At 49.9% G+C, this 15897-nt stretch overlaps 1 protein-coding gene across 4 annotated transcripts in view; it reads right to left on the bottom strand.

The window, feature by feature from the left end:
* Positions 1–1406: 1406 nt before the first annotated feature.
* LOC147031726 (uncharacterized) overlaps positions 1407–15897 on the bottom strand; it is a 38175-nt gene continuing 23684 nt past the window's right edge. For 3 of the 4 annotated variants that reach the window (XR_015050832.1, XR_015050836.1, XM_085852753.1), the window contains one exon: positions 1407–2155. Coding sequence is in view for 1 of the 4 variants with exons in the window: in XM_085852753.1 (XP_085708879.1) it covers positions 1976–2155 (180 nt within the window). In the remaining 3 variants the exon portion in view is untranslated. The remainder of the gene's footprint in view (positions 2156–15897) is intronic. The other variant, XR_015050835.1, reaches the window with a different exon arrangement.

The following is a 15897-nucleotide window of genomic DNA, read 5'->3' as shown; positions in this document are numbered from 1 at the left end:
TAAATTTGAACAATTGATCTGAAATATCAGACTACGCTGCTGGACTATCACACACCCAACATGTTCACCAAGTTTCATCTGAATCCGTCCACAACTTTTGAGATATCCTGTACACAAACAAACAGGAAGGGGTGAAAACAACCTCCTTCACCGTTGGTGGTGGAGGTAATTATGAAATGATGTTTACTCTCTGTGACCATAGTGTATAGTTTGACAGCAACAAACAAGTTTCACATTGTAATGCTTGTTATTTGCGGAAACATGCTCTGCCAGGCTGGTGTGGGTGGGTATGCAGGCACGACGGGTACAAACATGCAGGGCTAGAGAAACACTGGGCAGTGCAGCATGACGATACATGTTCGATGGCGAAAGGGACTCTCAGTTAGAAACTGCAATAATTATTGTCTGACTTCTACTTTTGAATCGTGTCACCCATTTTTCACCAGCACATGACCTGAAGGTTGATTGTGTAAACCCCACCCCCTCAATCCCACAGTAACACACACACATTTTTACTGAGTAAACTTACACATGCAATAATGACTGTCAAAAAACTTCACCCTTCCCTTCCAACCCCATCTTCATCTTACCCTCCCAACCTGAAAGTATCCATCCCCCCCCACACTCAAGCCGTCAAAACCCCCATAACCCCCTCTCACTGAAGGTCTTCAAGCACCCCCCCCCCCAACCTTTCCTCTCACCCTCCCGCTCAAAAAAAGACATTTTTGAAACATGTAACGTTTTCTGCTCCCCTATCATGCTTTCACCGATTTCACAGAAACCTGTCAGATGCCATTCAAAATTACATGACGTATATTTTTTGGCCAAATCTGACACCCCCAACTTTTGTAATGCTACAAGACACCCTCTAAAATTTTACGTAACACTCGATGAAGACACCTCCCCCCTCCCACTATTTCATGCTCGAATCATGAGATGCTATTTATCCTATTTTTTTTGTTTATGGCAAACTATAGGGTGGCCATAAAGTCTGGAAATGTAGATGTCATTTTGTTTCAGTTTGAAGATGTCCTTGACGAAAGACGAACACGTTGAGGTGATACTGCGGAGTGGATGCGAGGCCTGGTCAAATCGACGGATAGCAGAGCACTTCAACGCATGTCATCCCGGAAGAGCTGCCATCTCCCATCGCACAGTGGGGAAGCTGATTCAAAAATTCAAGGATATAAGCAAAGTGTTGGATAAACTCCGTTCTGGACGACCATCTGTATCCAACGAGGTGAAAGAAACTGTCATAGCGACGGTAATACCCAACCTGAAGAAGTCAACTCACCAGACATTGAACATCATGTAATGTCATTGAACATATCATGTATTGTCAATAAACCATATATAATGTATATGCGCCCATGTTTCCAGACTTTATGTTTGAAAAGGTAGAGGTGCACAGTTTGGGTGATTTTAATAATTTTTTCAGACTTGCTGGTTCTTGATTGGACAGTGCAGAAAGTTAATGTATTCCTTTACAACAAAGCTGACATCGACACACAACAATATTTTGTCTTGGAGTACCGTTTGAGTCTCGCAGGCACTAGGAGATATCTGGATGAGTAATGAAAAATCTTCTGTATGATAAAAGGAGCCTTGTGTGCATGTGAGTCCCACCTGTTGGTTGGACTGAATGGTATGCACAGACACATGACCCCGCTCCCTCCCCTCCTTGCCAGCTCACATGAGGGAGTGGATGTTGCGAGTTATTATAAAACAACTAATGTTGTGAAAGTGGCAAAAATGCAACACCATTCATATTAATTTGTATTGAAACATTCAGCGATGTGACTTGAACAAATCTCAGTGAAAAACAAGACAAAGTGAATGGGACAGTCTAACTCAGTTTAACAAAAAGTGGAAAAACCACCATGAATCCAGATTGTATGACATAGGATGACAAATCAGATGTTGATTAGACCCCCACACAAAGCGAGCTATTATTTCTGCCCAAATGAGCTGTGCTTCAAGTTCTATTTTGAGCAGCAAGTCTTCCCTTTCTTTTGAGCTGTGCTTCAATCTGGAGCCTCTGCTTGTTTTTCGCTTGCAGTCTCTCTCTCTTAGCAGTAGTTGGTTTACCTGGACTCGTGTATTCCACATTGATCTTCCTCCCACTCATTGTGGACTGATGCAACTGAAAGGCATTCTGAAGGACAAAATAAAAGAATACCGTAAATAAAATGAATCCCGCACACAAACACAATTGGTCATCCCTCTGATGAAAATGTTTCATTTTGAAAACTTCTGCCACACCTTCGCAAATTGAAATTCTGCCACCACCAGGTGGTGCTGCACGATACACATTTACATAGATAAATCCCTGAATCCAGATTCAAAATATTAAATACTTCTGCCTGCCAGACCATGCATCTGATCAAGTTGAAATTTAAAATATATATTCCACATCACTACTAGATCATAATTGTGATGTTTCACATCAATTGATGAAGCGGTTCAAGAGAAATAATTTTGGGGGGAGCATGTGGGTGAAGTTTCCCCTCAATCTGTCATGCCATTCTGGAGTGGATTTTTAAAGGTTTATTCTTCAAAAAAATTCACAGCTGCCAAACCATGTGACCGAGGATGTCATAGGTAGATAATTTTTTGTTCCTCATGGAGAGGAAATCATACCTGTAAAGTTTCACCTTGATCTGATCAGCCATTTCGGAGAAGATTTCAGAAGGTTTTTATGTTTAAACAAATATGGCTGCCGAACCACGTGACCAATGACATCAATTCCCACCCCCCCCCATACAATTTAGCCCAACATGACCCTCGAAAACTCATACTGATGGATAAAGCATTCAACATATTCAATGACAATGTCATAAATAAATAATAAATAAAAAAATCACTTGTTTCCCATGAGTACTTGACATATATATATATATATATATATATACCGTATTTTCACGACCAAAAGGCGCACCGTGCCAAAAGGCGCAGTCTAAGTTGTGTGTGCCGTTCCTGTATTTGACACACACATAAGGCGCTCCTCACGATAGGGCGCGGGTTTTATATGAATATCCTCTACTACGTACGTCCGCCGTACAACAACACACTCACACAAGCACACAAGTGTGCGTATTTAAAAATAGATCGGGAGCAAAATTGAGTTTGGTTGTGCTTTATTAAAGTATTAGTTACAAAAATACTAAAACAATCAAATACCGGTAATAGTCTTTAATCAAATCCATCGAAATCCTCATCCTCTGTTTCGGAATCGAACTGCGCTAAACCCAACCTAGCAGGTCCACCTTCCTCGCCGTCAGAGTCACTTTCTGCACCGTGCGGCTCCTCCGAAATGATGCCGGCTTTAGCGAAAGCTCGGACAACAGTGCCAGCAGACACGTTAGCCCAGGCATCAACAATCCAGTGGCAAACTGTGGCGTAACTCGCCCGGCACTGCCTTCCACCCTTTGTGAAGCTGTGCTCTCCTTCGGTCATCCACCGCTCCCACGCCGCTCGCAGCCTCACTTTGAACGGCCGGTTCACGCCGATGGCTCGGCTGGATCCGTTTGTCGCAGATGTGCTTGCTGCAGTAGGAGCGGAAGTTTTCCATCATTTCTTGATAATCCGCCGGACGTTGCTGCGCTATCGTAGTCCTGGTCCGGATGGAAAAATGGCACCGTTTCATGAAGCGAAAGCACCAAGACGGACCTCCGTGGAAATGTTCGATTTTCATTTCCTCCGCTATCGATACTGCCTTCAGTCGGATCGTGACCGTCGAAACGCTCCTCCCACTTGCTCTTTGCTCAACGATCCACTGCTCAAGTCTTTCCTCCAACTCTGGCCACCTCGCCTTGTTTCCACGGAAACTCAGCTGCGTCTTCTTCACCTGTCGCAGCTCGTTTTCCAGCTTCCTCCACTTTCGAACCATCGACTCGTTGATCTGGAAATTCCTCGCCGCGGCTCGATTCCCATGTTCCTCCGCATAGCTGATCGCCTTCAGTTTAAACTGAGCTTCATAAGCGTGTCTCTTTGCCATTTTCGGGGTTGTTAAAACAGCAATGTTCTGCATACCGCACATACCTGTTCTTTTATACACACAAAGGGCGCACTGCACTATAGGGCGCGTCGCACATTTTGACAAAAATCTAAGACGTTTATATGCGCCTTATAGTCGTGAAAATACGGTATATATATATATATATATATATATATATATATATACATATACATGTATATATACATATATATACATGTATATATACATATATATATACATATACATATACATACATATACATATACATATATATATATATATATATATATATATATATATATATATATATATATATATATACACACATATATATATATATACACATATATATATATATATATACATACATATTGTTGCGGATTCGCGCCCGCCGGCGTGGGAGCGGCCACGTAACTCGAATCGCGGCACGTCACCCACCGGACGGACAATCCCGTCGTGACCCTCCCGGACTAACTCCGGGAACTAGTCACGGGTGGGCCTTTCGGCCTCACCACGATCGTGCCAATCGGCCCCCCGCGTGGGATAGGGTTGCTCGCCAAATTCGACCTGCCTAAGTACCCACACGGAGGGTAGACCGGGCGATCGCACCTCGCCGCAGGTCGACTTCAGACACGGGCCACTTTAAGCGACCCGTTCCGTACTATCGGGATAACCGAGCGGTGTTATCGTCAACCCCGACGGTTCGATTAATTATCGGGCGTTTTAGCCCATGACCAACCCTTTACGTGAAGTAAGATGGAGATTCAATAAAGGAAAAGACGAAGCGAAACGGGAAAAACAGTTCAACATAAAGCACATTTATTTCGCGATGGCACACGGATAGCACACATATACAATTATACACCAAAAGCAAATGTAAAAGAAGAAACACCACAATAATGCACAAAAAGCAAATGTAAAAGTGAAACACAATGCAGATCTACCACCGACTACCGAGCACACGGCAACACTTATACAGTTTTACTTCACAGACGGCGCCGACAACACATATACTCAAAGCAAAAGAAAAAGGGACCACCCTCCACTATGAGGGGGCAGACGGGCCTGGGGCCGAGACCGCGTCGAGCCTACCCGTCTGGTGATGAGCCGCAAAAATGGCGGTGGCGCCCCGACTCCGCGGGCCTCGCGGACAGTGTCTGGAATGGGGTGGGAACGGGGCCCCCTTCTCACACTATCTCAGCGCGGGGGGAAACAGGAGGGGGTTGTTGATGCTCGGGGGGGATGAGGATAACTCGCTGGCTCGGGTCCCGCGACGAGCGTCTCCACCGCGACCTCGGTCGCGTTATCGGCCTCCCCTCTCCACAGCTCCCCGACTCTGACACGAGCGCCCTCTCGACTGCCTTCGCCGCCGCCACCTCTCCAACTCTCCCACTCTCCACAGCTCCGTCCAACTGCTTTCTCCGACTCTTCTCTTCTCCACTCTCCTTGACTGACTCTTCCCAACTCCACTGCCTTTTTGGAGAGCGAACGCGGCCCTTTATAGACCCCGTGGCTTCGCTCCTTCACCTTCGACCCTTTACCTCTGGCTGGCTCCCCATTGGACAGAGGAAAAGTGGGCGTGAATGCTTTTTGATCCACGAATCTGCATATAGCGATTATACTCCGACGCACCTGGAGGCGGGGCCAAATCGCCCCACGCTCGCCGATAGGACGGAACAGATGCACGAGTCCAGGATCGGCGCCCACAAGCGGCGCGGGAATGGCGGTGATTGTGAAGCGGCGTTGCGGTTGGTGGTTGTTGTGTGATGGCTGTTGAGACGTGGTTGGTGGTGGTAGTAATGGCGGCTGGTCCAAAATAAAGATAGTAAAAGAAAAACGGCTATCTAGAAGGGTCGCAGCCCGAATGAATGACATTTATTCCCTCGAAACAACGGGTTTGGGCCTAACTACACATATACTTACAGAGATATCTCACCTAAGGGACCTGAATGGTGGTTTGCGAATTTCGTCAACCACAACAATATATACATATATACAGATATATACATATTGTTGCGGATTTCGCGCCCGCCGGCGTGCGAACGGCCACGTAACTCGAATCGCGGCACGTCGCCCACCGGACGGACAATCCAGTCGTGACCCTCTCGGACTAACGCCGGGAACCAGTCACGGGTGGACCTTTCGGTCTCACTGCGATCGAGCCAATCAGCCCCCGCGTGGGATAGGGTTGCTCGCCAAATTCGACCTACCTAAGTACCCACGCGGAGGGTAGACCGGGCGATCGCACCTCGCCGCAGGTCGACTTCGGACACGGGCCACTTAAGCGACCCGTTCCGTACTATCAGAATAACCGAGCGGTGTTATCGTCGACCTCGACGGTTCGATTAATTATCGGGCGTATTCAGCCCACTACCAACCCTTTACGTGAAGCAAGATGAGGGTTCAATGGGGGAAAAGACGAAGCGAAGCGGGAGAACAGTTCAACAATAAAGCACATTTATTCGCGGCACACGGGAAGCACACAAATACAATTCCACCAAAAGCACACAAAAAAAAGAAAACACAATTCCATTTACACAAAAAGCAAATATAAAAGCGAAGACACAGTGCAGAGCTAATACCGACTACCGAGCACACGGCAACACTTATACAATTCTACTTCACAGACGGCGCCGACAACACATACCCAAAACCAAGGAAAAGAAATCCCCCAAGAATGAGGCAGGCCATAGGCCGAGACCGGGTCGCGCCTACCCGTCTGGTGATGAGACGCGGAGCGGCGATGGCGCCGCACTCCGCGGGCCTCGCGGACAGTGCCTGGCAGGGGGTGGGAAAAGGGGCCCCCTTGGTCGCACTATCTCAGCGCGGGGGGAAACAGGAGGGGGTTGCTGATGCTCGGGGTATAGAGGATCTTTATTATCCCTGGTGTGCGTCTCCACCTCGGCCAGGTCGCGCTGCCGGCCTTCCTCGGGCGTGCAGCTCCCAGCACCGTCGCGAGCACCCCCTCGTCTGCCTTCGCCGCTGCCGCCTCTCCGCCTCTGGACTCTCCACCCTGGACTCTTCTTTGGGCTCTCCTCGTTCGACTCTCTTCAGCTTCTCCAGCTACTGCAGGCTTCGGGCTCCAGACTTCCACACTGCTCTGACTGACGAACACCGTCCTTTTATCCCCCCGTAGCTTCGCCTTTGACCCCCTCCCTTCGACCTTTCACCTCGCTCCCCATTGGCCCGAGAAAAAGTGGGCGTGAAGGCTTTTTGATCCACAAATTTGCATATATCGATCGTTCTGGAGGCGGGGCCAAATCGCCCCTCGCTCACCGATTCGACGGCAAAAAGTGGGCGTGTGTCGTTTTTGATCCGTTTTTGAAGCACAAAATCCGTGATTTTGTACACGCTGTTCAACGTGCGCCCTGCACGAGTCCAACACCGGTACCCACAGCGGGGCAAGAACGGTGGCGATGCTACGGTTGCGAGGTGTGACGTGAAGGTCGTGGCGGTTGTGGTGAAGCGGCGTTGTGGTTGGTGGTTGATGTTGTGGTTGTGGTGGTAATCATGGCGGTTGGTCCAAAATAAAGATAGTGAAAGAAAAACGGCTATCCTGAAGAGTCGCAGCTCGCATAAATGACATGTATTCCCACTAGACAACGGGTTTGGACCTAACTACACATGTACTTACCGAGATACCTCACCTAAGGGACCTGAATGGTGGTTTGCGAATTTGGTAACCACAACACTACCCCCTTCCCTTTTTACAGACTCGTCCCGAGTCGTCAAATTTTCGTGTGCCATCATGTGTAGTTTTCCCCTAGTACATTTTACCTACGGATCCCTGAGTGCGACATTCATGGTATTCGTGTCCCCAAAATAAATAACCTGAGGGCTGCGTAACTATCTAAACAAACTCACTCACACGGACGACTTAAATAAAATTGCCGGCGCTAAGACATACATGCCGGGGGCGCACTCATATGTACAGTACATCTTAACCTTAACTTACAAATTTTACACTAAACCATGGCCCAGGATCAATGAACTCTGCAAAAAGAAAGCAGTTAGCAGGGAGCCAGGCTGCCCGCTTGCAGTCTCTGGCTCAAACAATGCAGGTGACAGGGAACGTGGCTGGCTGCTCACACGCAGTCCAAGGCCTTCCCTTTTGAACTGAACGCAGTGAACCACAACGGTGCATGGGCTGCACAAACGCAGTCTCCGTGCCAGCTCAAGTGGCACACGCAATGAGCACAACGAATGGATGCATGAACGGTTTGAACTGAATGCAGTGAACCACAACGGTGCATGGGCTGCACAAACGCAGTCTCCGTGCCAGCTCAAGTGGCACACGCAATGAGCACAACGAATGGATGCATGGACACAAACACGGTGCACGGGCCGCCACTGCAGGCCCGTGTTGTAGCTGCCAACAGGGCAGTTCTTGCAGCTTGCAAACTGTTGCCTTGCGGATCCTGGCGCACATGGAAATGAACAGGGGGGGGCAAAGCAAAAATTGAACGGGGCTGGTGAACGTGGGCAGTGGGCATGGCATGGCAAATGCAGCAGGCAAACACAGCCCGCAGAAGAAGGCCGCTGCAGGCAAACACAGCCGGCAGATGAACTGGCCGGCACAGGCCTCGAAGAAAAACAGCCAGCAGATGAACTGGCCGGCACAGGCCTTGCAGCACACAGCTGCCGATGAAGTTGGCCGGCCTCCGCCTTGAAGCAAAACACGGCCAGCCGATGAAGTTGGCCAGCCTTTGCCGTTCAGTGGAGGTTGGTGGAGGGAGTGCGGTGGTGCTGGCCACCTGGAAGGCGGGCTCGGACCTACCTACCTGTCTCCCTCCCAACCTATCGCCTTTGCCTGTCAATGTACATACCCACTCCCTTAATTTGTCAAACCCCAATTTAGCCCCAACTTAATTTTTTTTTTCTTCCCCACTATAAATCGTCCCCTAACCCCCTTTATCGTCTTTGTTCGGCTAACCTATCCTGTCACCTAGCCTACTCCCAACCCCTACGTTCCCTTCCCGGAGGGGAATAAGGGAGAGCTAACGTCCTGTGCTGAGGCCCAACGAAGCCTCAGGATGGCCTCCCCAGAGTTCAGCGATCTATAACCAAAGTGGGTCCAGCGGCCCACAACGACAGCGAGGGGATGGATGGTGCGGAGGGGTACATCTCCTAATCTACCCTAACCATTTAACTGTTAAACTACCCCGGGGCTTTCAACAAGCGCCTCTCGCTTAAACTATTGGTTCTAACAACCCAGATTCCCATCGCCTGTGTTGGTGTCCTCACAATTTCGGGCCTCGCCCCCCAATTTTCTCTCCGTGCCCTCACACGGTCTCCTGGCTGGGACACGTGGCTCTCTTTGGCAGGCACGACCCTCTGCCGAATCTCCCGCTATGGCACCCCCGGGCACTACACTGCCTCCGAGCCTACCAGCTCCCTAACACCGGGGAGTGCCCCCCATGGCACCTCCCCTGAAACGCACACGTGGCAGGCCGGCCTCCCGGGCCCCTTTCCGAGGGTCACCCGTGCCCACAACACTGCCCACGCGGCTAATGGCGCCCCGGGCCCCCGCACCAAGCAGGCGCACCCGTGCCCACTACTCTATCCCGGCCCCCCATGGGCCCATGGCCTACCGCGGCCGACTAGCCTGGTGCCCGGGGTACCCACTCAGCGATACTCACCTTTCGCAGCCACGCTCCCAAGCCCGTCAACAGGGCTCCTGCACCCCTCCAAATGGGTCTCGAGCCTACTTTCCCACCAACAACAAAACGACCTCCATTTTTCAATTTGACTAACCCCCTAACTCACTTTACTCTGACCCCGGGGTCCCTTGGGCGGGAGTCACTCCTCCCCCCAATCACTCATCGCACCATGCATTCCCCATTCACTCCATACACACAGACCCGCTGGCCTCACTCACTCACCATGTACTCACCTCACAACCCACAACTCTTCAACACACTCACCGCTGAACTCTGCCATCCTCCTAACTACATCCCCTAACTAACTCGTGCTTCCACGTCGTCCCTTAAACTAGTAGCACGTTCCTTTTAACACTACGTAGCTAAGCTACGTCAACTCTACACATCCAAAGTCTGTCTCTGTCTCCAAATCAATAATTTTATTTCCCAACCTAAATCTGGCTACAATCCCTCTAACTAATCCATTCCACGGACTCCATGAGGACTTACCCCTGCCCCATGAAGTCGGTCTAGCTAAGCTAACCCTTCCCCCTAACTAGTTTTCATCCTGTGCCCAGGTAAGGGGGTCTTCCACCCCTTGCCCAGGAATCCTGTGCACCTGAAAGTGAGGCTTGCTGTTTTCCTTTTTTTCTCTTTACATGCGCAGCACCTGCGCGGCAACTCAGAGCTCGCGCACTTTGCACCTGCCCGTGACGTCATGCAGCTGCACGTGCACCTCGTCCCTCCTTGGACGGTACCATCCGGCAGAGATACCCCTCCTGCCGGATTCCAACCCCACGTGCAGCCATGACGTCACCGTGCGCATAAAAAAAACACAAGCCCCACGTCTCGAGGGGTTCCCCATGCGAACACATGTGCTTTGCCCGTTGGAGCTTAACACACACGATCGCGTGGAGAACCCGTCCGGTCCAAATCCATTTACCTGCCTAAACTTTGTCCGTCCGCGGGATCGGCAAATCCACCGCGTGCGTTTCCGGACCGGGACTTCACTCTCGCAAGTGAGCACGTGGTGGTCTCGTGCGTTGCACAGCACGAACCGCGTGCTCACTGCTGGGTGAACCCGGCACGGTCCCCGAAATAGCTACAGCCGTTACTCGGCTTTCTTTCTTTACATGTCGCCGTCGTCGCCATTCCACACACGCATACCTGCGTGTTACGACGCACACAGTCCACACCATTAAACTCACACCGGGAGACGCGGCTGCGTGCTCCCGCATGCCAACCGACATCTCCCTCACATACCGCTCTCTCACACACACGGTCTCCCTTGCACACAGCGACCTTGCACACGGCCGTTCACTCACGCGTGCGGGGGCACTCACCCGCGGTGCCTCACTCGCACTCCGTGCCTCATCCACACACGCGGGGGCACTAACCCGCGGTGCCTCATCCACACTCCGTGCCTCACTCATACACGCGGGGGAACTCAACCGCTGTGCCTCATCCACACACCGTGCCTCACTCACACACGCGGGGGCACACACCCGCGGTGTCTCATCCATACTCCGTGCCTCACTCACACACGCGGGGGCACTCACCCGCGGTGCCTCATCCACACTCGGTGTGCTGGGAAGCACACACTCCGGCACACTCGCCACCACACCACTCACACACGGGGTCGCTTCCACACACGGGGTCGCTTCCACACACGGGGACGCACTCACACCTTGCACCACACACACAGGGACAACCACACTGGGGATTTGTGTCCCCACAAGGGTCTCCGGGGCCTCTACACCCCCAAAGCTCTCCGTGCACCCGTCCACAGCACCCGTCCCCTCAACCTCGCGAAGCACGACCGAACTCACCTGGTCGTGACTCACCTCAAGGGGGCATACTCCCTCCCCTCGTTCCTGGAGGAGGCCATCCAGGTGCTCGCACTGGGTCCCCACACGCTCCGCGAGCTCACCCCCATTGTCCTCCACTACCTCCGTGTGTGTGTGCGCGTCACTTACCCCGTCTTCATCGTGTTTATTGGTCTCTGCTTCTTTCTGGCGTCTTTCCATTATCTTTATGTAGGTCAACCTTGCTTTCTCTTTAAGTCGCTCCCGTCCTTCCCTGTTTTTCACTCCTTGCTCTTTCACGATCTCCGCGTACCTCATCCTTGCTTTCCGTATTAATTGTTCTTTTCTCTCCCTCCCAATTACTTTCACCTCGTCTCTTGTCTCCCGAATTATTTTCTTACCCGCCTCCACCGCGGGCCTGTCAGCCGCTGCACCCCCTTCCAGCTCGTTTGCTCCCACACGTGGAGTCGCCATTTTGAGCTCCCTGCTCACGGCCTTCATGCCCGCCTGCAGGCATCGGCCCATGTTCTGCGTCTCACCCCGGAGCTCTTTCATTTCCTCCTTCATGTTTGCTTCCATTCCGTTTATTTGCTGTCTATTCGCATCCATCTTCGTTTTCACTTCATTCATTTGCTTGTTCATGTCTTTCATTTCGTTTTTCATTTCATTTGTCATTGCCTCCAGCATGGCGCATAGCTGGGCCATGTCGGGTGCGCTTGAGTGAGCCGTTTCGGCAGGGGTTGGGGAAGGGTCTTGGTGGAGAGGGGGGGGGAGGTGTCATACACCGCGGCTGCTGCCGCACCCACCTCGGGCCCTGGGTTCAGTTGGGCGAGTCCGTGTTCCTGCACAATCAACATTTCCTGCACGGGGATTCCATCCTGGACCATGGACTCTACATCATTACACATATACATTTCTAATACCCCCGGCTCCCGCTCGCCTTGAGACGCCATCTTGCTTCTCTTAAAGGGTTAATTTCGCTCGCTCGTAATTTGGAGGGAATCGGGGGTCGCTTCTCTCACCCCTGGACCGATTCCCGTGAATTTAGCCGGAGACAGGAGAGCCCGTTTTCCTGTTCTCCGATACCAGTGCCGCGAGGAGGGCGATGAATTTGTATCGCACGACCTGACACCAGTGTTGCGGATTTCGCGCCCGCCGGCGTGCGAACGGCCACGTAACTCGAATCGCGGCACGTCGCCCACCGGACGGACAATCCAGTCGTGACCCTCTCGGACTAACGCCGGGAACCAGTCACGGGTGGACCTTTCGGTCTCACCGCGATCGAGCCAATCAGCCCCCGCGTGGGATAGGGTTGCTCGCCAAATTCGACCTACCTAAGTACCCACGCGGAGGGTAGACCGGGCGATCGCACCTCGCCGCAGGTCGACTTCGGACACGGGCCACTTAAGCGACCCGTTCCGTACTATCAGAATAACCGAGCGGTGTTATCGTCGACCTCGACGGTTCGATTAATTATCGGGCGTATTCAGCCCACTACCAACCCTTTACGTGAAGCAAGATGAGGGTTCAATGGGGGAAAAGACGAAGCGAAGCGGGAGAACAGTTCAACAATAAAGCACATTTATTCGCGGCACACGGGAAGCACACAAATACAATTCCACCAAAAGCACACAAAAAAAGAAAACACAATTCCATTTACACAAAAAGCAAATATAAAAGCGAAGACACAGTGCAGAGCTAATACCGACTACCGAGCACACGGCAACACTTATACAATTCTACTTCACAGACGGCGCCGACAACACATACCCAAAACCAAGGAAAAGAAATCCCCCAAGAATGAGGCAGGCCTGAGGCCGAGACCGGGTCGCGCCTACCCGTCTGGTGATGAGACGCGGAGCGGCGATGGCGCCGCACTCCGCGGGCCTCGCGGACAGTGCCTGGCAGGGGGTGGGAAAAGGGGCCCCCTTGGTCGCACTATCTCAGCGCGGGGGGAAACAGGAGGGGTTGCTGATGCTCGGGGTATAGAGGATCTTTATTATCCCTGGTGTGCGTCTCCACCTCGGCCAGGTCGCGCTGCCGGCCTTCCTCGGGCGTGCAGCTCCCGGCACCGTCGCGAGCACCCCCTCGTCTGCCTTCGCCGCTGCCGCCTCTCCGCCTCTGGACTCTCCACCCTGGACTCTTCTTTGGGCTCTCCTCGTTCGACTCTCTTCAGCTTCTCCAGCTACTGCAGGCTTCGGGCTCCAGACTTCCACACTGCTCTGACTGACGAACACCGTCCTTTTATCCCCCCGTAGCTTCGCCTTTGACCCCCTCCCTTCGACCTTTCACCTCGCTCCCCATTGGCCCGAGAAAAAGTGGGCGTGAAGGCCTTTGATCCACAAATTTGCATATATCGATCGTTCTGGAGGCGGGGCCAAATCGCCCCTCGCTCACCGATTGGACGGCAAAAGTGGGCGTGTGTCGTTTTTGATCCGTTTTTGAAGCACAAAATCCGTGATTTTGTACACGCTGTTCAACGTGCGCCCTGCACGAGTCCAACACCGGTACCCACAGCGGGGCAAGAACGGTGGCGATGCTACGGTTGCGAGGTGTGACGTGAAGGTCGTGGCGGTTGTGGTGAAGCGGCGTTGTGGTTGGTGGTTGATGTTGTGGTTGTGGTGGTAATCATGGCGGTTGGTCCAAAATAAAGATAGTGAAAGAAAAACGGCTATCCTGAAGAGTCGCAGCTCGCATAAATGACATGTATTCCCACTAGACAACGGGTTTGGACCTAACTACACATGTACTTACCGAGATACCTCACCTAAGGGACCTGAATGGTGGTTTGCGAATTTGGTAACCACAACAATATATATACATATATATATATATATATATATATATATATATATATATATATATATATATATATACATACATACATATACATATATATACATACATACATACATACATATATACACATATATACATACATCGATACATATATACATATATATATATATATATATATATATATACATATATATATATATATATATATATATATATATATATATATATATATATATATATATATAAAATCGTAGATTTTTGTCAAGTAACAAACAGACAGGGGTGAAAACAGTAACCTCCGTCCATCTTCAATGGCGGAGGTTAACTAGAAGGGCACTCGGTGGAGCGCATACCTGTGCTGATAATGCCTGATCCACGAGAACAGATCCGGCCCAATACATTTTTGAGATATCGTGACATATATATATATATATATATATATATATATATATATATATATATATATATATATATATATATATATATATATATATATATATATATATATATATATATATATATCTCGTTTTTGAGCCCTATCTATCAATGGTGAAGAATCACTTAAAAAATTCTAGTCGTCGGATCCAAATCTGGATCTTCACCAAAATTTAATCAAGTCATCGTGGTCACACACCCAACTTGTCCACCAAGTTTCATCCGAATCCGTTCCCAACTTTTTGATATATCGTGTTTTATATTGCTTTAGCCCTATCTCTCAATTGTGAGGAATCATTCAAAAAAATCTAGTAGTCAGATCCGGATCCGGATCTTCACCAAAATCTAATCAGTTCGTCCTTGTCACACACCCAACCCACCCACAAAATTTATTTCGGATCCGTCCGACTTTTTCAGAAATCCTGCACACAGACAGACAAGAGGGGTGAAAACATAGGGCCAAACAAAAAAAAAAGGAGTTTGTTTCCGGTTTCCGACCAACCCATTGCTTTTATATGCGACCCTACGATTTTTGTTGACAATTTGGACTCGGGCGCGTTTGACTCGGGCACCGCAATTTTGAATCCCGCGTGTTACGTCTGTGAGAGTTTCAAAATGGCGGCGCCCGAGTCAAACGCGCACGAGGACTGCTTTGTGGATCAGTCTTTTCACGGTTAGTTTCACCTATTGTGGTGGTGATGGTGGTGATAATGGTGACTGTTGATGGTGACGGTGGTGATTTGGTGGTGGGTGAGAGTGGTGTGGTGGAGGTAGTGGTGGTAGTGGTGTGGTGGTGGTGGTGGTTGTGGTAGTGGTGGTGCAATAGACTTGCAAAAATGCACAAGACTTGCTGTTAAACTATATATATATATATATATATATATATATATATATATATATATATATATATATATATATATATATATATATACATATATATATATATATATATATATATATATATATATGCAAATATATATATATATATATATATTATTTCTGTTTACGTCTGCGTGTAATTTGACATATCTCCTCCAAAACTGCCGGACGGATTGTCGCCAACTTCGGCATGCGGGTGCTCTGTGGTCTAATGAACAGCATGGGCTATGTGAGATCGTGCCAGACGGACAGGTTTGGGAATTTTGGGTGATTTTCTAATTTTTACATTCGTTTGCATGGCGACGTGTGAGTCACCGCTGAGAGGCGTAATTCCGTCATGACA

The sequence above is a fragment of the Eptatretus burgeri genome, chromosome 2 (genome assembly GCF_056783735.1).
Source record: "Eptatretus burgeri isolate ZD-2024b chromosome 2, Ebu_testis_v1, whole genome shotgun sequence".
In the NCBI taxonomy this organism is placed as follows: Eukaryota; Metazoa; Chordata; class Myxini; order Myxiniformes; family Myxinidae; genus Eptatretus; species Eptatretus burgeri.
The sequence above is the reverse complement of the archived record's forward strand: the minus strand, read 5'-3'. Positions and strand labels throughout refer to the sequence as shown.